At 39.3% G+C, this 25,481-nt stretch overlaps 1 protein-coding gene across 4 annotated transcripts in view; it reads right to left on the minus strand.

The window, feature by feature from the left end:
* Nucleotides 1-5,880: 5,880 nt before the first annotated feature.
* The window catches only part of LOC126235818 (transport and Golgi organization protein 11), a 58,919-nt gene continuing 39,318 nt past the window's right edge, over nt 5,881-25,481 (minus strand). For all 4 annotated transcript variants that reach the window (XM_049944667.1, XM_049944665.1, XM_049944666.1 and 1 more), the window contains exons 4-5: nt 20,612-20,745; nt 5,881-6,717 (exon numbers count right to left, since the gene is read on the minus strand). In XM_049944667.1, the coding sequence (XP_049800624.1) occupies nt 6,507-6,717; nt 20,612-20,745 (345 nt within the window). In that variant the 3' untranslated portion in view covers nt 5,881-6,506. The remainder of the gene's footprint in view (nt 6,718-20,611; nt 20,746-25,481) is intronic.

Here is a 25,481-nt window from a genome sequence, read left to right on the forward strand (position 1 = left end):
CCTTTGCTAGCACTGGTATCCTATTCTTCAGTTGAGCTATGTAGGTTAATGAAGTACGGTATACAAATTTTCCAGTTGTTGCTTTTTTCACCTCTGTTTCTGCTAGCATCCTATTCTTCAGTTGATACTAGTACTAGCGAAGGCGAAAAGACCGACATACGTAAAATTTGTATCTCTTACTTCAGTTGACCTATACAGGTCAACTGAAGAATAGGATACAAATTTTTCATATGTCGCTTTTTTTTTACTTTGCTAGCACTGGTATCCTGTTCTTCAGTTGACTTACACAGCTTAAATGAACAGGATACTGTACAGGATGCCAATGTTATGTATGTTGGTTTTTTCATCTTCGCTAGCAGTAGTATCCTATTCTTCAGTTGACCTATACATGTCAACTGAAGTACGGTATACAAATTTTACATACGTCGAGCTTTTCACCTTCGCTACCACTAGTATCCTATTCTTCAGTTGACCTATATAGTACTGGATCCAAATCTTATGTATGTTGGTCTTTTCGAATAGCGACATATATAACATTTGTATCCTGTACATACTACTTTCGTAGTTCAACTGAGGCAAAGGTTGCCAATGTTACTTTATCACCTGTACTGGAGTACATGATACAAATTTTTCGTATGTTGGTCTTTTTGCCATTGATAGTACTAGTATCAACTGAAAAATATCTTAGTAATACTAGTACTAGCAAAGGTGAAAAAACCGACAAGTGTAAAATTTGAATACCATACTGCAGTTACGATAAGTAAACCCACACCTAGAAACAAAAACTTTTATTTCAATTTACAATAACGACACATCACTACGGAAGATAACCGATTTATTACCTACGACTCAAAAATAAAGATATTAATATCCATGAGTTAACTATGATGTCATTGGTCAAAGCAGACAGTTTGTATCCCATTCTTCATATCACCCAACACCTGTGTTGTGTATCTTAGTTTTGCACATGCACAACAACTACTTCTGGGCCTGTGACAGCTGGGGCTAGTTGATATGTAGCTTACGCAGTGTGTTAAAGTGGTTAGCAACCAAGAGAGAATTTACTGTACTGGCACACACTGAAAATTTTGAGCCCAAGTTGTGTGTTGTATGGTCAGACTCTTTTTAGGTCTGTTTTTGGTTTTAAATGCATGCTTGTCCTGTATGACAACAATGGTAAAATTCACTGTGACTCATTGCTTTTCAACTTTCTGAGGCGGTGTTCTATCCTATGTAACGTCTTTCCAGTGGGCACACAGCAGTAGAGACCCCTACATTTAACAGCCATTGTAAATAGTAGATCATAATTAAAGATGACACACACTGCAAACTACCTCCTCAGAGATACTAGGAAAGACTGTGTATACACAACACCAACTATTCCCTTAGAGCAGCTAAATTATGGGTGATAGCTGGTTTTCTGCCTATCTAACTAAACAGTGTCACACTAAGAAACCTGGGGAGTCCATAATGAAACAGGAACTCCACAGTGCAGAATACTTACTATATAGTACCACAGGTATTGGTACTGGTATGCTCTTATGTGTGTGTAAATGATCTGCCATTGCATACCCAAGAAACTAAAATGGTCATCTTTGCTGCTGATGTAAGTAATATGTAATCAAACCAATTGTAGGAGCTTCAAACTTGAAAATATTAATACAATTTTCTTGAAAATTAATAACAGGCCTTCTTTAAAGTGACTGTTACTGAATTTAGATAAAACACAAAACTTGTAATTTTTTACTGTGAAATGCCTGAGTGCACTGTTGGAAATAATGCATGAGAAAAAACCAGTTAAACATACTATTTAAATTACTGTGTGTTTTTATTTATAAGAACCTGAACTCTAAGTAACAAGTTACAGGTTGTCTTATCCATCAAAGCTCTATTAATTTTGCATTGTGTATAATAAACTTTGAAGATGCAAACATCAGAGTGGAATTTTCCTATTCAATTTGTCAATGATGAAAGTTTTCATAGCACAGAAGTATGGAATGAAGAGAATATGAAGTGTCCACATTGGAGCTCATTGACAACTCTTTAGACAGCTGGACATACTAACAACCACCTCACAGTACACTTAGCCCCTTATGAAGTTTGCTAACAACCAATCACAATTTAAAAAAAGTCTTCAACATAATACAAAATGAAGAAGTGACCAACATTATCCATCACACAACATTAGTGACATACAAAGGAGTAATTTATTCACACACAAAAATCTTTGACTACTTCCTTATGGATGGAAAGAATGTAATATATATTAAAGGAGACACACGCACAGAGAAGGGAGGGGGGAGAGGGGGGGCAGAGGGAGGGAGGGAGGGAGGGAGGGAGGGAGGGAGGGAGAGGGAGAGAGAGAGAGAGAGAGAGAGAGAGAGAGAGAGAGAGAGAGGTAGGTAGTTTTGGGGGGGGGGGGGTTGCTCATGCATTTTTCCACTAACAAATGTTAACAAGGCTTCTTATGCAAATTAGTAGTTTTGTTTACGGTACTTTGCTACACTTTATTACACCCAATTAATTTCTAAAATTTGAAATGAAATTAACATTCCCATATGTAAATACGACCTTAATGTAAACACCACTGGTGGACTCCTCCTCAAAGTGTGAGAGCCCTGGAATTCCCCATCCAAACCTCTAAAAACTGGCATACATACCGAACATAAAAAACAATGGAATGAATTAAATGCACATACCACACCACTTCAATACACTGGAGGAAATCAATAATGACTCAACAGAGCACCACACAAAATGTCTTCTGCAGTTTTAGGAAAGAATGACAAACTCCAAGTACATCTGCCATCCAGATGTAACACTTGAGACCAACCCAAAGGATAACCATGACATCCTGGAGCATTACTATGAGAAGTTTCACAACTGTAAATGTCATGCAGAACAGCTGCAATTCAACACTTTCATCCCTAGCCAGAAATCATATAGCTCGATTCACAAACAGACACACATTAAAAATAAAATCCCTTGGAAAATTGTACAACTGTCCTGATGCTGAAGATTGGAGGCAACTTTTAATTCACTAATTACAAACCGTTATTGTTAATGGCTGGCACAGAAGTTATAGCTGTAGATTGGAAAACAGTTGTGAATTACCCACTATACAAAAAGGTCACAATGCTGACCCAAACAATTACCAAAAAATTTCTTTACTGTCATCCACAAAGAATTCTTACTTCCCCTCCTTAGGACTTGATTTGTCCACACCTTCGAGTTCATTGTGCTATGTTAATATCTAGTACTAAAAACTATAGTTGTAATCAATCCTGAGATTGGTTTGAACACAATGTTTTACTACGCATGGTCATTGTGGAGGCGGTATGCTGCTGTCTTCCTGTCACCTTTGAACTCACTGATCCAGCCAGTTATAGGGGGACCTACAGTTTAATGAGGACTCCAAACCACAGTGCAGTTCAGCATTTTTCACTACAAACGTTTCCAAAGGTGAAAGAAGTGATAAGTGACAGATAATCCTCAGAGTAACCAGAGATCGGACCTGAGGGTTTTGGATCAATAGTCTGGTATGAGATAATAAAAAAGAAAAAGGTAGAAAAAATTACCTGAAATAAATATAGGAACTCAAAGTATACAAATTAACAACACATTCTTTGTCTTTACTGATAACATAGCAAAAATTTCCTAGACTCCATTGAACCAAGACACATCCTATAAAAGCCTCATGAGATCATTATCAAAACTGGCCTACAGACCTGTTACACAGTACATGCACAGCTGGAGTCACTTATGATGAGTAGTGGCATCATAATATAGGTGAAACGCTTCAACTATTTAGGTAAAATTATTAGGAACACTGGAAATATCGGAATCGTCAATAAGAAACACACAAGAAGAACTGTGTAACGCCTACACAATCATCTGGAATATACACAAAAGGCAAACATTTACCACTGTCAGTCAGACATTCTCCAGGAAGTTCTATGCAGTTGAACATCATTAACTTTAAAAGCAAATGCCATCAAGAAAGTGGAACAACAGATACTGAGGAAAATCTTTGGAGACAATGTCCATGACAGTATATGGACACTTTTAAGGCTCGGAAGAATTGTATTTTCTTACTGGATTATTTTGTTTAATTGCATGGGAGATGTCTGCAATCTTTAAGAACATACACCAAAAACATAAGACTTAAGATTCACCATCGTAAAAGGAACTCAATAAACCAAGGTACAATGGCTAGCTGACAACCAAAATGATCTTACGGAAGGTGCTGTAGATCAATTGGTAACAACACTGAAAAAATACAGACATGAAAGTCCAAATAATTGAAAGAAAGGAGCCAAACTTTAGAATGATTTATGCATATTTAATTTGAGAACACAAAGTAATTAGACTGAAGAGCCTAAGAAACTCGTACACCTGCCAAATATTGTGTAGGGCCCCCGTGAGCACGCAGAAGTGCCGCAACACGATGTGGCATGGACTCTACTACTGTTTGAAGTAGTGCTGGAGGGAACTGACACCATGAATCCTGCAGGGCTGCCCATAAATCTGTAAGAGTACAAGGGGATGGAGACCTCTTCTGAACAGCATGCTGCAAGGCATCCCAGTTATGCTAAAAAATGTTCATGTCTGGGGAGTTTTGTGGCCAGAAGTGTTTAAACTCAGGTGAGAGTTCCTGGAGCCACTTGGTTGCAATTATGATGTGAGATGTTGCATTGTCCTGCTGGAATTGCCCAAGTCCTTTGGAATGCACAATGGACATGAATGAATGCAGGTGATCAGACAAGATGCTTACATATGTGTCACTGTCAAGAGTCATATCTATATGTATCAGGGATCCCATATCACTCCAACTGCACAAGCCCCACACCATTCCAGAGCCTCCACCTGCTTGAACAATCCACTGCTGACATGCAGGGTCCATGGATTCATGTGGTTGTGTCCATACCTGCACACATCCATCCACTCGATAAAATTTGAAACGAGACTCGTCCGACTAGGCAACATGTTTCCAGTCATCAACAGTCCAATGTTGGTGTTGATGGGCCCAGGCGAGGCGTAAAGCTTTGTGTCGTGCAGTCATCAAGGGTACACGAGTGGGCCTTCGGCTCCGAAAGCCCATATCAATGATGTTTCATTGAATGGTTTGCACACTGACACTTGTTGATGGCCCAGCACTGAAATCTGCAGCAATTTGTGGGGTTGCACTTCTGTCAAATTGAATGATTCTCTTCAGACGTTGTTGGTCCCATTCTTGCAGGATCTTTTTCCTGTCATAGCGATGTTGGAGATTTGATGTTTTACCGGATTCCTGATACTCGCAGAATATTCGTGAAATGGTCGTATGGGAAAATCCCCACTTTATCGTTACCTCGGAGATGCTGTGTCCCATTGCTCATGTGCTGACTATAACACCATGTTGAAAGTCATTTAAATCTTGGTCATCTTTCATTGTAGCAGCAGTAACCGATCTAACAACTGTGCCAGACACTTGTTGTCTTATATAGGCATTGTCAACCACAGTGCCATATTCTGCCTGTTTACATATCTCTGTATTTGAATATGCATGCTTATAACAGTTTCTTTGGCCCTTCAGTGTATGTGAAACCCAGTGAAAGGATGAATTAGTTTTGCGAACATAACAGGAAAGTTAAAAGCTAATTAATAGTTCACACACTCTTTTAATGGTCAAACACACAAAAGTGGGTGGTGTAATAAAGATATCTGTATCTAATACAACAACACACAATATCAAGTGAAGTATTTTCACAACAGTCACTGTTTATGGTGTCATCAATACAGCCATACTTAATAGTCGAAACTGACCAATGGCAATTTTAGCAAGGATTAAAATTCTTTAATTATTTGATTAACGAAATTCTGCAAGGAAAAGTTGCCATGTTGCATTAGAATACATAAAAAAGTTTATTTTTCAACAATTGTCACTGACATTGACTTCATATTTACAAAGATTTACACACATTTCTGATACACAATGGAATGAAAACATTTTATATCAGAAAACATTATAATTATTTGTGGAGCTGCTGTTTTGGCTTGGCCCAATGTATTCAGACGTAGAAATCCACAAATAGTGTTTCTTTGTAAGCATAAAGGTATTTTCCCACCAAGCCAACTGAGCTCAGTTTTGTCATGGAAAGGCTAAATACACAAATTTATCATTAATGTTCAAAGTCTAAGAACAAAACTACTGCAAACTAAAATGCACAAAAATATAAAAGCTATATTTCCAGATTAATAAGCAGACAATGTTTGGAGTCAAAGTCAGCCTGATCACAGGTGCTTAGTGTCATTATTCAGAATCACAGAAACCAACACGGCTTACAAAAATTAATACTATTTTATTACAGCCTTAATTTGCATAAACTGTCACAAGCCTCATGGATATTTATTTGGTGATACATTAGCACACTATATTCACACCACCTTACAAGTAATGCACCTTTGGATTTACATAGCTTATTAACAAGAACAGTTTCATTCTTTAACAGATTATTTACAGATTACTACTGTGAGCGATTTAGCCATATTAATGTTTTCAAAACAATGTATGCGAGTCCACAAGCCAAAATAATTTTTTCACGCTGCTGCCTTTTAATATTATCCAACTCTATGGCCATGACACGACGATTTAATTTAGCCATTTGTCGTCTTAAGTGGGTGATTTCTTCATTGTAAGAAAGACCTTCTGCTGGTCCTATTGGTGGTGTGGCCTCCCTGGAAATTATTTTATTTGTACATATTTTTCAGTATTTGTATTTAAATACAAAATTTAATGCAGTAGGATACTCTATCTCCAATAAATTATCAGTTAACAATGAAAATATTTTGGAATAAATAACTTTTAAGTCATTAAAATAATTAAAACTAGGCTATGTCATCCACTTACTAACAAAATGCTGCCTGTATTCATTACAACTGTGAATTCTGCATATTGGATTACAAATTTGTCAATAGTAAGATTCACTCCTTTGGTAACTACATTACCCAGATTAGTTTTTATTTATCTGCCAAGAAGGTGATTACATGCAGAGTATAATTTCAAACTAGAAAGAAAACTGGGAGTGGCGTTTTCTTTTTTTTTTTTTAAAGCATACTAGGATAACCTTCCTCTGACTTGTATTTAAAAGGTTTGTGCATGTGATATCAGGTCTACTCATTTTATCAGTCTGATGAAATAAAGAAAAAAATATGAAACGGTTTAAGCATTTTATCATCTGACTATGAAGCAAGTCAGTTTTGCTTATTGTGTAACACAAGCCAAATTCATAATTAAATACTACTTCTCAAGAATGAATTTTCACTCTGCAGCAGAGTGTATGCTGAACTGAAATATCGTTGCATGTTAAAACTGTGTGCCAGACCGGGACTCTGTCTAGGACCTTTGCCTTTCACAAGTAGGTATTGTACTGACTGAGCTATCCAAACACGACTCACGAACTGTGTTCACGGCTTTGCTTCCGCCAGTAACTCTTCTTCTACATTCTAAATTTCACATTTCTCTTACATACCTTGCACGACTATCATTCCTGAAAGCAGAAAAAAAAATGCAAAGAAATGCCTTTTCCACCATCAGCAAGATAGGCAGGAGGAAAGGTACAGGCAGAAATAATACTGTGGGGGCAAGTCACAAGTTGCGACTGGATAGCTCAGTCGATAGAACACCTGCCTACTAGAGGCATTCATATCAGGTCTACGTCTTGCCTGGAACTCAGTTTTAATGTGTCACATAGATTCAAATTCTACTTTACATTATATTATTATCACTAGAGTCCCACAGCTTTCATTTTATTCACTGTCTCAAGATTTAACGTATGCCTGGTCTTAAGTAACTAGAGGTCTCTCAGGAACCACTAAATTTTAAGTTTAATGATAAACGAGAGTGTTCTAGTACAGTCATGATAGCTTAAACAGAATAACTGTTCAACATAGTAATGGTTGAGCACAATTCCTTTCCTTGGAATTCTCCAAAATGGCTTGCAACACTGGATTCAGTAGTTGTTAGTCAACAGAACCTACCATGTCATTCTTAAAAAGGGAGCAATCATCAGATGTAAATTTAACTTGAGGTATATCACATGGAGTGTTATACATTACAGTTCGCAATATACATAAATAAGCTGGTGGATAACTTTGGAAACTCCACAACACTCTTTGCACATGATGATGATGATGTGAATGGGGGGTCGCAGAATCAAAATTTTGCAACACTAAAAATCAATGAGTATATGTGCGAAGGGATTTGGAGTGTATCACACACACAAAACTACCAATTTGAAAGGCAGATGCCAGTCTGACAGTCACTGGAAAAATCTGGTGGAAATTTAATCCACCCACTAAGGAAGTAGGTTACAACACCTAAATATGTTGTCTTGCTCAGCAATTTGGATAACAATTAATAGTAAAGATTAATACATGATCTAGGAAATCCGAAAGAAAAGTGGTGCATTTCATTTCATTACGGGTATATTTAGAAAGCATAAGAGCAATTCATATTTATCGCAAATTGGTCCAGAGTGGGCCATAATGTTGTGTAATGTGTGTCAAGTCCTACTGTTGGGTAGCACATTGGCTATTACATTGTGGTCGTGAGTGAAGGCATGACTATTCACTTGGAACCAGCATCTCAACTTTTCATTGGTTGATGTCCACCCATGGTAGCTGAGTGGTCAGCGCGACAGAATGTCATACCTAACGGCCTGTGTTCGATTCCTGGCTGGGTCGGAGATTTTCTCCGATCAGGGACTGGGTGTTGTGTTGTCCTTATCATCATCAATTCGTTACCATCAACATGCAAGTCACTGAAGTGGTGTCAAGTCAAAGACTTGCACCAGGCGAACGGTCTACCTGACGGGTGGCGCTAGCCACACGGCATTTCTATTGGTTGATCATAGCATGGTCTTATATGGTAGCAGCTGCCGATTGGTGAAAAGCTAAGAAACAGAAACTCCACTGCAGCCAACATTGATTTCAGTGACTTCCACCACTGTGAGCAATCATTAGTGCAAGGTTGTGTGTTGTTATGAATAGTATTTTGAGCAGAAGTGTGTTCACCCTACAGATTGGTTATTATGCAACATCATTATTGATTCAGTAGCATTTAAATGTGATCTCTGTCACATTTAATGAGTTTTAAGCTCATGACTTACATAGCAGTCAATCATAAGGAATACTGCATAATATTTCATGACTGTATTTTGTGTTGTGGTAAAGATTTCAAAGCTGAATAAATTAATGGCACTCCTTAAAAAGAATTTACATGTTCTTTACTGGAAAGCAGATTTGCATTTTTCCCAGAACTGTTTCACTGCCAAATCATAAACAGTACCTAAACCACACATGATCTTCAGCGAGAGGGACAGCAACTTCAGGAGACACAAGGTGAGCAAATAGCATCCCGTAATGTAGGTGTGACGTACACATCCAACATGGACTGTTTGGCTGTTGCCACCGGTTACACTGTCACAGCTTTTAGAGTAGAGGTGTTACAAATACCATGGTGATGTTCAACCACTATAGTGGTACATGGTGTAAGTGAAATCCTCACAGGTCCTGCAAAATCAATTTGTCAGCAATACGGCAGATCATCTGTGTAATACTGTAGACTGTCAAGGTATCTGAATATGGTGAGGCAGATTCCTAACCTCCATCTGGTATTACTGACCACGCATGTAAGTTTACCCTAGAAACCTTATAGGCTTAAAAGACAGACAGCAAAATGGTGATAAAAACACACAGAAATGGTTGTGTCAACTACAAGCATCAGCTATGCTAGACGGAAAAAATGTATCAACTGTGTAAAACGACTTACTGTCAGGGCATGAAGGTGTTATCTGCATCCATTTGATCAAACAAGCCCTAAGTTAAAAGGTGATCCTCCTGGCGAGAGGATCCTTGTCACAAATTTTAACTTATATGCACAGATTTTCTTAACCCTTAAGTAGTTGCATAGGGTCTATGAGCACACAATACTCCATCACACCATGTGATAATTATTTAACATTTTATGCCATTTTAACATCATGATGATTTCAGTGATATTTTGATCATCTTTTATTTTCAAATAACCAATTTTTTATCATGTAGTTTTAGTAACCTTTTAAGATAGAGATATGATACTTTACACATTACCTGGAATAAAATGTTCAGTCTTTGTCATCTTTATACGGCATGGTTATCACTTTAGTATACTTTTTACATCCATGTTTGGAACAAATTGCAGACACTGTGGAATGCTTACTTTCATTTGCACTTGGGCACTCGTGACACCTCCTCTTATTAGGTAGTGGCAGCTGGTCTTCTTGTTCACATCTTTGTGTGCTGGTACCAATTCCTCTCTGCTAGGTAAAGCTTCATTTTTTGTCATAGAATCTGATATTTATATGAACTGTTCATTGTTTGGACAATATAGTCCACTAATAAGTCCTCAGGCACATTCTGCAGAAATTCACTTCTTGTAACTTTATTACCAGGGCTCAATTTGTACAGGATGTGTGAATTCTGAGCAGGTATGTTTACCAAATGCAAAAACACTGCTAATAGCCATCTTTTTCTTGTTCTGCCACCACTGTAATAACAACATAACTGATGACAAATGCCTACTCCACCTTTCGTATAATTATAAAACATTATAACTTCCAGTTTTTTTTCTAAAGGCCTGTATCTTAATTGATTTTTCCATCATTATGGATCATAGAGATGAGTACAACAGATAGAAATATTGTTGGAACATATGACACCATTGCTACATTTTTTTTTTTTTTTTTTTTGTAAAACTGCACAGGTGTGAAGCTACAGTTCTTTGTTTATTGGGCAAAAATTGTAGGGAAAGACCTGGTTTGTTCTCTCATAATACTCCTACTAATGTCAACCTTTTTTTCAATAGAATTCTTGCAAGTGGCAGGCTAGTGTACCAGTTGCCAGTAGTTATATTTCTGCCAGTACCTTCTTAAGGAATAATAAAACTGTGAACTATTTTTGCAAAATTGTTTGGTTTGTTGAAAGTACCATCAGGCTTTGTGCCTACATATATTTCAAAGGCCATTATGACAAATTACTCTCGAGTCCACTAATGTAAAAAAGCTTTAGGTCGCATTTCTTTGGCTCTTCTGGCAAATTTTGACATATTTTGACATATTTACCTTCCAATGGTGTGGTAAGTTCACGCACAGCAGCTAACCTGTCTAGTCTTTTTCCTCTCATCTCTAATTCTTTTGCCATCTAAGTGAATACAGCAAAGTACAAACAGGAATCTTCTATATGGCATAGTAACTGTCCACCCGTATCCCACATGTATTTCAAATGGAGATGAGAAGCTGCATATAGCAGGAGAGCTAGAAACACACTCATCTCCATACGGTGAGTATCTTGTGCATCACGAGATCCATCAAACTGCCTACAAATGTTCATTATATACATGTTAGTGTTCATAAAAATATCATCCACCAACTTATCATGAAATTAAAGAGAGATGATTTCTGCTGGAGTCTTCACCGCTGTAGTCAGCACTAAAGCAGCCGGCTTGGCTTTTGTGTCTTCCCCTGTGACTAACTGGTTTCATATGCCATTAAGTCTGCCCATCTTTATTCATACTGAAATCATTGCTAGCAATGAATTCAAAGATTTGTCACTTGGAGAGGCAACTACATCTGAATCCGTATCGTGCCAATTTATTTCGATGATGTCCTTTCTATCTTCTGAACTACCCTCAGATATAGACTGTTCATCATCAGTTCGTAACAGCTCTGACAATCTCCTCATCTATGAGAAACTTGGACTTTTCTGAAATGATGTGAGAAACAACAATGAAACCTTCCATGTATTCAATGAACACTTCCTAAAACATGCAATTGACCTGAAAAGAAGTAACAAATTTACTTCTGAGTTGATGCACATCAAAGACTATGATGGTGATCTTGCGCTCATGTCTGGTCGCTTCTCTGAAATATTGAACAGCACAAGTGGTCGTGTTGGGTTACTTCACTGAACACTGGAGCGACACAGGTAGTCCAGTCGGGTCAAAACACGCACAAAAAAAAAAGACAGTGACAGTGGTATTCAGCAGAGCTCAAGACACGATCATATAACAATGGAATTTACGTGGGACTGGCTACCTTTGTTTCTCACCACGCCAAAGACCAGGTACAAAGAAAAGACTCAGGTCAAATTAATCTGACGCGAGCACCTATGACTTTCTGTGAGAGAAAAGCTAAGTGAATGATTCCTTAAAGAGTTCTAGGGGACTTTTTCCAACAAGATTTCAATATGCAGATGAATAAATAAATAAGAAAAAGGCTACCAGATTTCCTTCTAATATATTGTTAACCATTCCCAAGTACAATTCTATCAACAAAAATGAGAAAGACATGGAGAGAGGTAGAGAGAACAACTATGAGGTATCCTAAATGTGTTTTGTTTTGCCTTCCTTCAGAAAGTAATTGTTTCAAAAAGTTTACACTCGGCAAAAAATTACTATTTTGTAAGTTTTTAAAAACCGAATGAATTTTTTTAAAAATCATATGAATATTTTTATCATTTTTACATGATAGATTGCAACTGAACACACTATCTTAGCAGATTATTGTAATGAGAACAATGAACAATATTGTGCACTATACAGCACAATGGAGTAATAGTAGCGGTAGTGGTTGTTGTTATGTTCATAAAGTAAACATTAACATTTGATTATTCACATATTTTTTTCATTATTAACAAACTGATGTGTTGTATGGTACATGTGCTGCAACAATGTTTATGCACCTCTAACAATTATTCATAATTATCTAGGGTACAAAAAACTGCACTAAAGGTGGTTTGCTCCAATTGACTGTATAAATCTAGCTACAGACCCTTAAAAGCTATGGCCAAGCATTTTCCTGGGAATTAATATTAGCTATAAACCTACAACCATCTAAATGCACGTTTTAATACCTAAGTTCACACTGAATCCCACAGCAGTGACATTTTCCATAGCATAAGGTTATGTAATTATCGCAGTTTCAATGCTTCAGGCGGCACCCTCATCTCAGACCTACTTACCCTAGGTTTACTGGTAATTTTTTACAGGTTGTAGATCTAACAAATTAATTTAGTGTATTAGTATTAAATCAATTATGCAGGTAGATCAGTAACAAAGGAACTGTAAATAATCAGAATTTTTGTTAAGCGTAAACAAAAGTACCTTGCAAACATTGGCCTTCACCAAAATTTATTTAAGACGGGGCAAAATTCTGAAACTATCTTTATTGTTTTATGTGTCTCGTGAGTTTGAACACTTCGTAATATTTATTTATTGGGACACAACAGATACACAAAACCTTAATGTTTCTCAAAGGAATGATAGGCATCCACTCAATATTTTCTGAAGGTATATTACTTTGATATGTAAAGGGTAAGTATTTCATCAGCACATGCACAGTGCTTTTTGCTACTTATTATTGGCACCACCATTTTTAGTTAGTGATCCTAAATGATGCCTTTATATTATTAAAATGAAGTGTATTGAACCCTTACTGAACTGTTTGCTTTGTTTTAGGGTGCAAAAATAACTAGGGTCATAAGTGCCAGTGTCAAAACTGTAGAACATGAAGATGAAAAAGAAGTTAAAACCAGCTACACATTAAGCCAAATCAATGGAAGGAAAGAGAGCTAAAAATAGGGTCTTGGAGAAAGGTCCATGCCACAGAGACAACGGAGGTCCTGAGCTAAAGATTAAATCTCCTTCGCCATATTGATACAACAGATGGAAAGTAAAACGGTCGACAGCCTGTGCTTCATTGCTAAAACTCCTGATAATTCACAAAGCAAACATAAATGAGAATGTAAGTGGTTAAAAAAAGGGCATTCTGTCATGAAATGGCAAACTGTCAAAGGGTGAGGGCAATGAGCAAAAAGTGGTAGGGGATCACCATTTAAACAGCCATGGGTAAAAAGGCTGTGCCCAATACACAACGTAGATAAAATGATTTCCTCACAGCAAGAGAGTTGAGAAGAGGTGGGGAGAGGTTTAAATCCCTGGAGTTTGTTCGCATGAAAGGAAGACCAGTGAGGATGCCAAAGTGACACCATCTGCTGACAGAAGCAAAACACATGAGATCAGAGGTAATGGAAGAACTAGCAAGTCAAGGAATGAGGACTACAGCCTTCGCAGCAGTGTCAGGAGCCTCATTTCCTGTCAGACCGATGTGACCAGCGACCCACATAAATATGGCAGTTGCTCCATCAAGACTGAGCAAGTGAAAGCTTTCCTGGACCCGTTGCACTAAGAGATGGACAGTGTGCAGTGCGCACAGGCTCTGCAGGACACAGAGTGTCTGAACAGATGAAACAATTGAAAAGCCTGTGTCGCCGGATGTACTGTGTGGCCTGATAAAGGGCGAAGAATTCCACTGTGAATACTGGGCAGTGTTCTGGAAGCAGATACCAAAAATCGTCGGTACTAATAATGAAGGCACATTCAACGCCAGTCAGTCCAAGAGCCAGCATTGTACACAAAGGTATTATCGCAAAGTTCCATGCGAAGCTCCAGAAACTTACGGTGACAGAGCGAGGCTGGAGTAGTGTCCTTACGGAGCAAATGAATTCAAAGGTGAATACGGGCCGCTGCATGAAGCCAAGGTGGTGAAGGGTTCACACCCTTGGGAAAATGGCAAGGCAGCATGCAGTTAAGCTGCTGGAGCAATAGCCAAAAATAAACTCCAGGATGTAACAGAAGAGGCATGCACCCCATACTGGTGATCAAAGGAGTCATTGAAGGAGGCGGCACAGAATGGGTGGCCAGGCATTGTAGACAAACAGTATACGTATCTGCTGAGGAGAAAAATCATGGCGGTACGACAGCAGTAGTTCGGCAGTGACTACATACAGGCACTCAACCGGGCTAGTTTAACAGGAGCCAGTGACCAAATGGATGCCATGATGGTGGATTGTATTGAGAGAGGGTAAGATGGATGGACGTGAAGATGCATAAATGAAACACCCATAGTCCAGTTGCGAATGGACAAGGGACTGTTACAAATGGAGAGGATGGTCCGATCCGCTCACCAGAAAGTATCACTGAGGTCACTTAGGACATTGAGGGACTGCATACAGCAGGTGGCAAGGTAAGACATGTGGAAGGACCAAGAAGGTTTCCTATCAAGTATTAGCCTCAGGAATTTCATAGTTTCAATGATTGGAAGAGCAACAGGCAGTGGAAGAAACCAACTGCACCGTCAGAAATTCATACAAAAAATTTTGTCAGTGGAAAAGGGAAAGCCATTTTCAATGCTCCATGAGTAAAGACAATCGAAACGAGGCTGCTGACGTCGCTCAAGTAGATAGGTCCGTGGAGAACTACAACAGATGGCAAAATCGTCAACAAAAAGGAGCCGGAGATAACTGGCGGGAGACAGGCAATAATAGGCATAATGGCAATACCAAAGAGGACGATGCTCATGATGGAACCCCGTTTTCCTGGATAAAGGTGTCCGACAAGGCAGAAACCACATGCACCTTGAAAACTTGGTCTTTTAAAAATTTCTGAACGAAATGGGGCATGCGGCCTCGAAAGCCCCACATGTAGAGAGTACAGATGATACCAGTCCTCCAGCAGGTGTCGCAGGCTTTCTCCAAATCTAAAAACATGGCCACAATCTGGCATTTCCACAGAAAAACATTCACCACATGGGTTGACAAAGTGACAAGATGGCCAACTGCAGAAGAGCGCATTCAAAATCCACACTGTGCAGTGGTTAATAAAATGCGAGACTTGGGCCACCGTACCAACAAGACATGACTCATACTTTCCATCACCTTGCAAACATAGTTAGTGAGGGAAACGGGGTGGTAGGTAGAAGAAAAGTGTTTGTCCTTACTGGGCTTAGGTATGGGTATGACGGTGGCTTCACAACAACATCTGGGAAATGTGCCCTCTGCCCTGATGCGATTGTATGTATGAAGGAGGAAGTGGTTGCTCACAAGAGAAGTTTCGCAAAATCTGAATGTGTACATCTTCTGGCCTTGAGGCGGAGGACTGGGATGAAGTGATAACATGAACGAGCTCCCTCATAGTGAAGGCAGCACTGTAGCACTCTCGATTCTGAGAAGAGAAGGGTATTGCTAGAGCCGCCTCCACTCGTTTCCGATGGAGGAAGGCAGGGTGATAGTGGGTGGAGGTCCAAATCTCCACAAAATAGTGGCCCACGGTGTTGGAGATAGCAATAGGGTCCACTACCACATCATGTGCTAAGGTCAAGCCAGACATTGGGGACTGGATCTTTGTCCTAGAGAGTTGTCAGAAGTTGGCCCACATGATGGCAGAGGGAGTGGAACTGTTAAAAGAACTAGTAAATGAAATCCAGCTAGCTTTCTTGCTATTCCAAAGAATGCTACGACACTGTGTATGCAACTGTTTGTAACAAATGCAGTTTGCCATCATAGCACGATCATTAAAAACATGGAAAGCACATGCATGAGACAATCTCACGAGGAGGTTGCACCATCACCACTGCAATTGATGCAGTGGAGAAAATGGAGGTGGACAACCACCTTTATGAGCATCCCTATCACAGGTTACACATTTGGCTGAGTGGGGTTGTAACGAAGACACTGGTAGCAGCACATCAGGTTTGGAATGCATGGTCAGACTGTGACCACTTGATAGCCTGCTTTGTTCTTTTATGTCAGCACCACTCTACCAAAATTGAGAAAAAGAGAGCGCGTGGACACTAAGGATGCATCTACCTTTTTCATCACCCGATGAACTGTAAGGACGCCCCTATCATGGAGGTACATTTGGATTTCTGCCTCGGTCAGACCTTTGAGCACCCTAGTGCAAATAACACCACAGGAAGAATTCAGTGTTCGATGGTCCTTGACACCAACAGGATAGCTGAGGAAGAGCGAAGCTGCAAGCAGTTGTCGCGCTTGAGAATCAGAAGTAGTCTCCAAAAGCAAAGTGCCATTGTGTAAATAAGAGCAGGATTTCACAGGGCCAGCAACTGCATCAACACCTTTCTGAATAATAAACTGATTTCCTGTAGCAAAGGACTGACTGTCTCCAGTAAGTGAAACCACGAGGAACTGTGGTGCAGCAGGGAGGGTCTGTGAATCTTGAGCCTCATTCCGTTAGTAGACACTGGCTGTGGAGAAGAAGATTGGCTCACTGAGAGAAAATCCGCTATAGTTGCCAGCATCTCTGATGGCACGCTCTGCTTCCAAAAGAGGGGTCCTCCCTCAGAGGGGAGTGTACCCTCCTTAGGTGATTGTTCACATCTCAGATCACACCTCTTGAACACTTGACAGAGGGACCAATTGACAATTTAGGAAGATACCAGCTCAGGCAATCACCCATCCCCTCTGGGCTTGGCCTGTACCAGGAGGTACATGTGAAACCTACCTGTCGACCCAGGACTGGCAATTATGCGTTACCCAGTCACCTGATATGAGACAGGCATGTGGGCTGGCCTTCAGGAGTGCACAGGGAGGAAGAAGAAAAAGAGGAACCTCAAACATTGAAGCAGAGAAAGAATAGGAGAAGGGGAATGAAAAAAGAAAAGAATGAAAAACAGTGCAGAGACTCTTCTGATGTTGGCTACTGAAAATGCACAACATATTCCCAAAAACATCCAAGATATGTTCCCCAAGGGAGGGGAAAAAGAATAGCAAGGACTTAGACATGCAGCATGGAAGGGAAAAGATGCTGCACAGGCTGGGGCCCCATGGCAGCCAAACACGAACCCGTCAAAGAGCAGCAAGCCTCCTGGGGGTACTGAATTTTAACACTATCTGTAACACTAGTAATAAAGCATCACATCTAAGTGTGTAAATGAATTTCTTACTTTTTTCCAGGAGTTCCACTTTTTTAAATGTTTGACATAATTACAACATTAGTAAATGTATTTTGGAAGCTACATTTTTCAGTTGTTTGTGGTAAAGTGCATCCTTTGCCCAACAACTGACTACTTGAATGCTTTGTATTCTGGCTCAGTGACAAAACCTGCATAATGGGTGCAATTTTTTCCATTTTACATTATGTGGATGTCACACCTGAGATATTTGTGCCAGTAGCTACTATGACTGAAAGCCTTATCAGACATATCATCACATGCTGCTTCCTACACACAAATTTGTAGGATGCATCACGCTACATGCATGACAATTTTTTTACTGTAATGTAAATTGACAATGCCAAAGGAAGTGAAATTAAGGTAACCACAAAATTGTGAAATAGAAAGACTAATTCAAAATAAAACAACAGCTCTCACAGAATAAATCCCAATTGGCCTTCAGGTCCAGCTCTAAATAGCCTAGCACTGAACCAAAACTGTCTTCTACGTCTACATGTCTACATCTACATGGATAATCTGTAAATCACATTTAAGTGCCTGGCAGAGGATTCATTGAACCACCTTCACAATTCTCTATTATTCCAATCTTGTATGACATGCGGAAAGAACAAACACCTGTATCTTTCCATACAAGCTCATATTTCCCTTATTTTATCGTGGTGATCGTTTTTCCCTATGTAGGTCTGTGTCAACATTCGGAAGAGAAAGTTGGTGTTTAGAATTTTGTGACAAGATTCCGTCACAACGAAAAATGCCTTTCTTTTAATGATGTCCAGCCCAAATCCTGTATCATTTCTGTGACACTCTTTCCCATATTTTACGATAATACAAAACGTGCAGCCCTTCTTTGAACTTTTTCGATGTACTCCTCCAGTCCTATCTGGTAAGGATCCCACACCATGCAGCAGTATTCTAAGAGGACGGACAAGCGTAATGTACGCAGTCTCCTTTGTTGATCTGTTACATTTTCTAAGTGTCTGCCAATAAAATGCAATCTTTAGTTGGCCTTCCCCACAACATTTTCTGTGTGTTTACAATTTAAGTTGTTCATAATTGTAATACCTAGTTATTTAGTTGAATTTACGGCTTTTAGATTAGACTGATTTATTGTGTAACCGAAGTTTAACAAATTCCTTTTAGCACTCATGTGATTGACCTTTCACTTTTCATTATTTAGGGTCAACTGCTAATTTTTGCACCATTCAGATATCTTTTATAAATCGTTTTGCAATTTGTTTTGATCTTCTCACTCTCTGGCTTAGGAGCTTATTTGTAGCCTTGCCCACTGGACTACTGAATTCTTAACTGTATGACTGCATGTTGCACTGCGTTGCACCCTGCAAGATCGAAGCTTTGTCAACTTCTACAGAGGATATGTTTTTGACTTTGAAATTTCACACTTTTCCACAGTTTTCTAATGCAGAATATGGTAAGAGTTTTTACAACGTATATGAGCAGATCAATAGTATAATATGGTTTACTGTACTCCTGTGACACAAACTGAATGTAATCTCAGCAAACCACAAAGGGTTTTGTCTGTCCACAGATAAAGGTAAACTACCATTGTGATTAAGTTGTGCAGCAGGAGTGGGTATCCTTGCGCCCTAGCAATTAGCACAAAATTCTGGGTTGGGCATTGGATACTGCTTAATAAGCAAGTGAAAGAAAACGATTTTGGACTATTTCAACAATGTTCTGTAAAGTTTGCATCCTCCTTGACTGCAGTCAGTGACAAGGAAATGGCATAATTTTCAGTGAACAGCATGCCAACTAAACACACTCATACTATGTAGTGACTGCTAAATCCACACTATTTTTCTTGTGACTGGAAATGATAAATATGCAGTTAGTAGAATCGCAGATAGTTATTTCCAGAAATCTATCAGAATACTGACATGAAATGGTGCCTGGGCTGATGGGCATACTCTTCATTTATGCAGGTAACACTGCAGTGACTGCACAGCTTGAGCATGGTAGAATCTATGAGAGAGTAACTTGAAGCTTAAAATGTTCATTACCTATGAATCTAGTCATGTACAGCTGCTTACTGGCAGGCGGTAACCCAGTATATTTTATGCTATGAAGAGGAACACAACACAGCTAACAAATACAGCACAGTTTAACAATGAAACACTGCAGTTTGAATTTCCATTGAGAAACTGCTCTTGTTCAGTTCATCTCATCACTGTATTGTTCAATACAAATGCAGAAACAAGGCACTCCAAACCCGTAGTGAAACTGCTTAAGTGATGTTGGTACGGGCAGCTCCATCCAGCCAACATTTATCTGGATGTAAACAGCTGTTTCCATCACCAACCATGTTTACATAGCGAGACAGGATGTTATTACTGTGGCTGTCTGTAACAATCATCCTCCCAACTGGCTAACCAGCTGCAATGTCAGTGCATCAGACTGGGCAACCAGAAGAGGTCACATATGGACCAGCCCAGAAAATTTTTTTCACTTTATCTTAACTGTTGGACTGGGCATCAGTAAATAAAGAGGACTCAACACTATCTGGCAAGTAAAAGTTGGAAAGTTGTAATGGAACTGGCTGAAGGGACACAAGCGAGCAGTTATGAAGTAGGAATAGCACATTTTGTCCAACATTATGAAGGCTGGTATGCATGTATTAGTAGTTTTTGAGAGACTGTTTTAACACAATCACCAGATGAAAGCCTTCAACATCAAAAAGTGTTGCTGTGTTACATAAATGTGTATTTAATTCTACTAAGCTAAAACAATCTTTTTACTTTTCCGAAACACTTGCAAACAAAACTTACCTGCTAATTAATTTCTGGTCCACACGTGGTTTAGGTTTAACAAGTGCACCAGGCTTCTCTGCAGGTGCCTCAGAAGTGAACTCAAATGCAGAAGGAAAAGGGTACTCATCAAGCCTTATGACTGATGGAGGAGTCTGAAATGAAACAAATGTTATTCAGTAGAATACTAGTAGTCGTACTGACACATACAACAGCTGCACTGGATGGAAGAAAATCTTGAAACCATGAGTACTTTTTTTTCCTCTTTTTTTTCACAATTATAATAAATATTGAAGTGAATAAAAAATGTGAAAAAAGGGCTTCTCTGAAATTTTGTACTTGAGTTTTACTCTCACCCACTGTAAAATATAAATGTGCAGGTATTAACAAAACCAACAACAATAATAATGATAATAATAACAGTAGCACCTAAAAGGGAAGTGGAGGTTGGAAACCAACAGAACAAATGGAAAGCCAGGATTCTTACTGGAAAAGTTCCTCCTTCTTCTGAAAGAACTTTGTCATCAGACACTACCTGGATTGTATTTTGCACAATAAGACTGAGGGACTTATGGCATTATTTGAAATATAATGCAAACTGATAGACATAAAACTGTGAGAAAAACATTACAAAAAAAGGGCATGCACAGGAAGTGTCAGTCAGGAGGTGAATCAGATACACACACAATGAATCAAACACATCACCATTTTATAAACACAGGGTGAACCAGAAGGGAAGTTACATGCTTACAGGAGTGATAGTAGTAGTGATTCTCAACAAAAAAAAAACTTCATATGGACATATGCCCTATTCTGAATGGTTTCTGGCATAGAACACATTTAATATTCTCCAGGAGTAAAAGTTTGTGCGAAGAGAGTGTGAGAATATTGAAAATCTTGTGTGACGCGCATATGCTGTAGCTTAGGTAATTTCTGTATGCCAATATGACGTAGTTTTCTGACTTGATAGACCACAAATTGCTCATCTCAACTTCCTCTATACTGTGGTACATTGTAAACAATGGCAATGTTTGAATAATACAGAGAATAAACAATACTGTAAATTAACTGTGTTTTATCTTTGAAACCATTCAGAATATGGCATGTGCCCAATGAAGTTTCTTGTTCGGGATCATTAAAACTATCACCCCTCAAAACATATAATTATCCTCCCGACTCACGCTGTATACTCCGTATCCTATTTTTTTCTCATCTAAACAACACTGTGATATTTGGATGAATCATTAGAGACGGAGCACAAGCTCGGATTTGGGAAGGAAATCAGCCATACCCTTTCAAAGGAACCATCCTGTCATTTGCCTGAAGTGATTTGTGGAAATCGCATAAAACCTGAATCAGTACAGTCGGGTACAGGTTTGAAATGTCGTCTTCCTGAATTCGAGTCCAGTGTGCTAACCATTCAGTACCAATAAGACTTTTACAATTATTCTCACTGCATTTCTTCTAAATCAACATATAAAGAAAACATAGAAAATGCAATGAATTAACTACCCCAAGTTTGGTATCTGCAGGGGCGATGAAATACACTATGGCAGTAAAACATTCAAGGAACTTCCCGAAAATGTACAGGCCTATTGTCTGAGAGGGTCTTTAACAACAGAATGCTATTTTTCTGCAGGCAGAAAATTCACATTCTGTGTTTTGATTTATTTTGGTTTACAAAAATTTAACTGTTCTTGATGTTATGACACTTTGTGCACATAAGGCAGAAAATGTGCAAAGATATGTTACTCGTGGCAGATTAATCTACCAAGTCCCGTACGAGTTCGGGCATAGCGTGTGCGTTCGCACAAGAAGGTCAATGGCCGGGAAGCCATATTTTAACTATATATGAACGTAGTATCTGTTCCCGAAAGAACAGTTACCGTGGATGACCATGCATCTTTCTTAGAAATGAAATGATAATTAAATGGACACCCTAGCTGCAAACAGGCGTTGATCTACTTCATTGGGGACATGTTGAAAAGTAATGAGTATGATGGGCAAACATCTATTAGGCGCACTACGAATGTAGTGGTGTGGACATGTTGGGAATGTGGATCTCACGGGGAGCGTGCAAGGGATAAGTCCCTGCAGACGCACTATCCTCTGTGCCCGCGGTGGCTCAGATGGATAGAGTGTCTGCCATGTAAGCAGGAGATCCCGGGTTCGAGTCCCGGTCGGGGCACACATTTTCAACATGTCCCCAATGAAGTACATCAACGCCTGTTTGCAGCTAGGGTGTCCATTTAATTATCATTTCATTTCTAAGAAAGCTGCATGGTCATCCACGGTAACTGTTCTTTCGGGAACAGATACTACGGTCATATATGTAACGATGACCAAGAACAAAACTGAGAAATCTATTTATGTATACATACATGTATGTATGTATGCCTATACACAAAGAAAAGAAGATTTATTGAGAATGATGCAAAATTTTTAAAAAGAAGTACCAAAATGGAAAGTTCGCAAATTTTAAATTTCACTTAATATACCAATATACCTTTTGGCCCTGACCCGTATGAATATGAATGTCAATTTGTACAATTATTTTCTTGGCTTGATTTCAATTTTCTGGCTCATAGCAACTTACGTCAGTGGTGTGGGTCTCTCTCTGTTGATAAAGCTGCACTGTGTGTTCCAAATGTTGGTGGTATACCGCTCTACAAAGAAAATTCAGAAGGCAGAAAGTGTTGCCGCAACAGCAAGATGATATACTTCATTATTTTTTTATTATACTGTTTCAATTAATGATGATATCAATCTTTTCTTATCAAAAGCAGTGTAATAACCATACCCCACATACCATTCTTTGTATTTATTTTGAAACTATGCTATTTATTGTGAGAAAGACAGAAAGTATCACTAGCATGCAGGTTAGTATTTTATTTAAATTTTATCATTCACCTGTTCAATCATGCAGATATTAATTCTGAGTTAACATATATTAATTAAAATTCACTTCCACATTAAAAAGTATTTAATGCAAGTCGAATATTATTGCTTTTGCTTCTGCAATGCTAACTGGTAAAAATGTTTTGTCCAAAAGAGAAATACATATTATCTTGAACGAAACATCTGACATCAGTGAACTGCCTGAAAACGGCAATGCTGGTGTTGATAGTACATTACAACTGTCAGTGAGTGATATAAAAACATTTTCAGACAAAAGCAGTGATGAAGAAAGTTGTTTCAAAAGCAATAATGACGCAAACATTTGTTGCTGTGCCAAAATTGCTATCAGAGCACCAATTTTTTGGTGCATGTTCACAACAATGTGTAATACTAAAAAGAGTACCATGAAGTAAATACTCAAGTCTTCTGAACTGATGACAACACAGTGGAGAGAGAAGTATTTTGTTGAGAGCAATTTTCTTTCTGCTGCTCTTCCCAGTGCAAAGTTGAAGTACATGTTAGTTCATGCTACAAACCTTTTTAATGTTTATTGTACCTCACATACTGGGAATACGGTATCTTTCTTAGCAGCACTAGTCTCAGTATTTCTCTGAAGATTTCATATCACAGTTTGCAAAAAGTGGTAAATCAGTACTTATGAACCATGTTGAGTTTTGGTTTAAATTTAATAAAGAGAATGATATAAGAATCAGTACAGCCCCTTCAAATTTGTGTCAAGATAGTTTCAGAGCCATGAAAAGACTGCAACAGGGTTTTAATGCCATCTACATGTTCTGGAATTCAGTCAAAATACAAGGTGCTGTGCTGGTAATCAACAAATGAAGTGTTACAACACTTGGTTTAGGGCAATGAAATTGATTCTGAATGTCATTCTCCACTTCCTCGACACAGCTACAGTGAACTGCTTGATGGAATACAGAATATCTGCAAATTTAAATAAAATTCCACCGAAAGAAATTACAGACTTGATAAAATTTCAACTGGAAATGAGAACTCCAATGAAGAAATGACCATTTGTGTTTTAAACCACACAATTTTTTTCTAGCAGTTTCACACACAGAGGTAATATAAGTGCGTAGTATATCGTATTATTGTCAATGATTTTTCAGTGATTGTTTTCTAATGGCTTTAATTAATTATTTAAATTTATGTTCTAGTATATACATAAATGATAAAAGTATGTGATTATATATGGACAACATAAATACACTCCTGGAAATGGAAAAAAGAACACATTGACACCGGTGTGTCAGACCCACCATACTTGCTCCGTACACTGCGAGAGGGCTGTACAAGCAATGATCACACGCACGGCACAGCGGACACACCAGGAACCGCGGTGTTGGCCGTCGAATGGCGCTAACTGCGCAGCATTTGTGCACCGCCGCCGTCAGTGTCAGCCAGTTTGCCGTGGCATACGGAGCTCCATCGCAGTCTTTAACACTGGTAGCATGCCGCGACAGCGTGGACGTGAACCGTATGTGCAGTTGACGGACTTTGAGCGAGGGCGTATAGTGGGCATGCGAGAGGCCGGGTGGACGTACCGCCGAATTGCTCAACACGTGGGGCGTGAGGTCTCCACAGTACATCGATGTTGTCGCCAGTGGTCGGCGGAAGGTGCACGTGCCCGTCGACCTGGGACCGGACCGCAGCGACGCACGGATGCACGCCAAGACCGTAGGATCCTACGCAGTGCCGTAGGGGACTGCACCGCCACTTCCCAGCAAATTAGGGACACTCTTGCTCCTGGGGTATCGGCGAGGACCATTCGCAACCGTCTCCATGAAGCTGGGCTACGGTCCCGCACACCGTTAGGCCGTCTTCCGCTCACGCCCCAACATCGTGCAGCCCGCCTCCAGTGGTGTCGCGACAGGCGTGAATGGAGGGACGAATGGAGACGTGTCGTCTTCAGCGATGAGAGTCGCTTCTGCCTTGGTGCCAATGATGGTCGTATGCGTGTTTGGCGCCGTGC

This window comes from Schistocerca nitens, chromosome 2 (genome assembly GCF_023898315.1).
Source record: "Schistocerca nitens isolate TAMUIC-IGC-003100 chromosome 2, iqSchNite1.1, whole genome shotgun sequence".
Taxonomy (NCBI): domain Eukaryota; kingdom Metazoa; phylum Arthropoda; class Insecta; order Orthoptera; family Acrididae; genus Schistocerca; species Schistocerca nitens.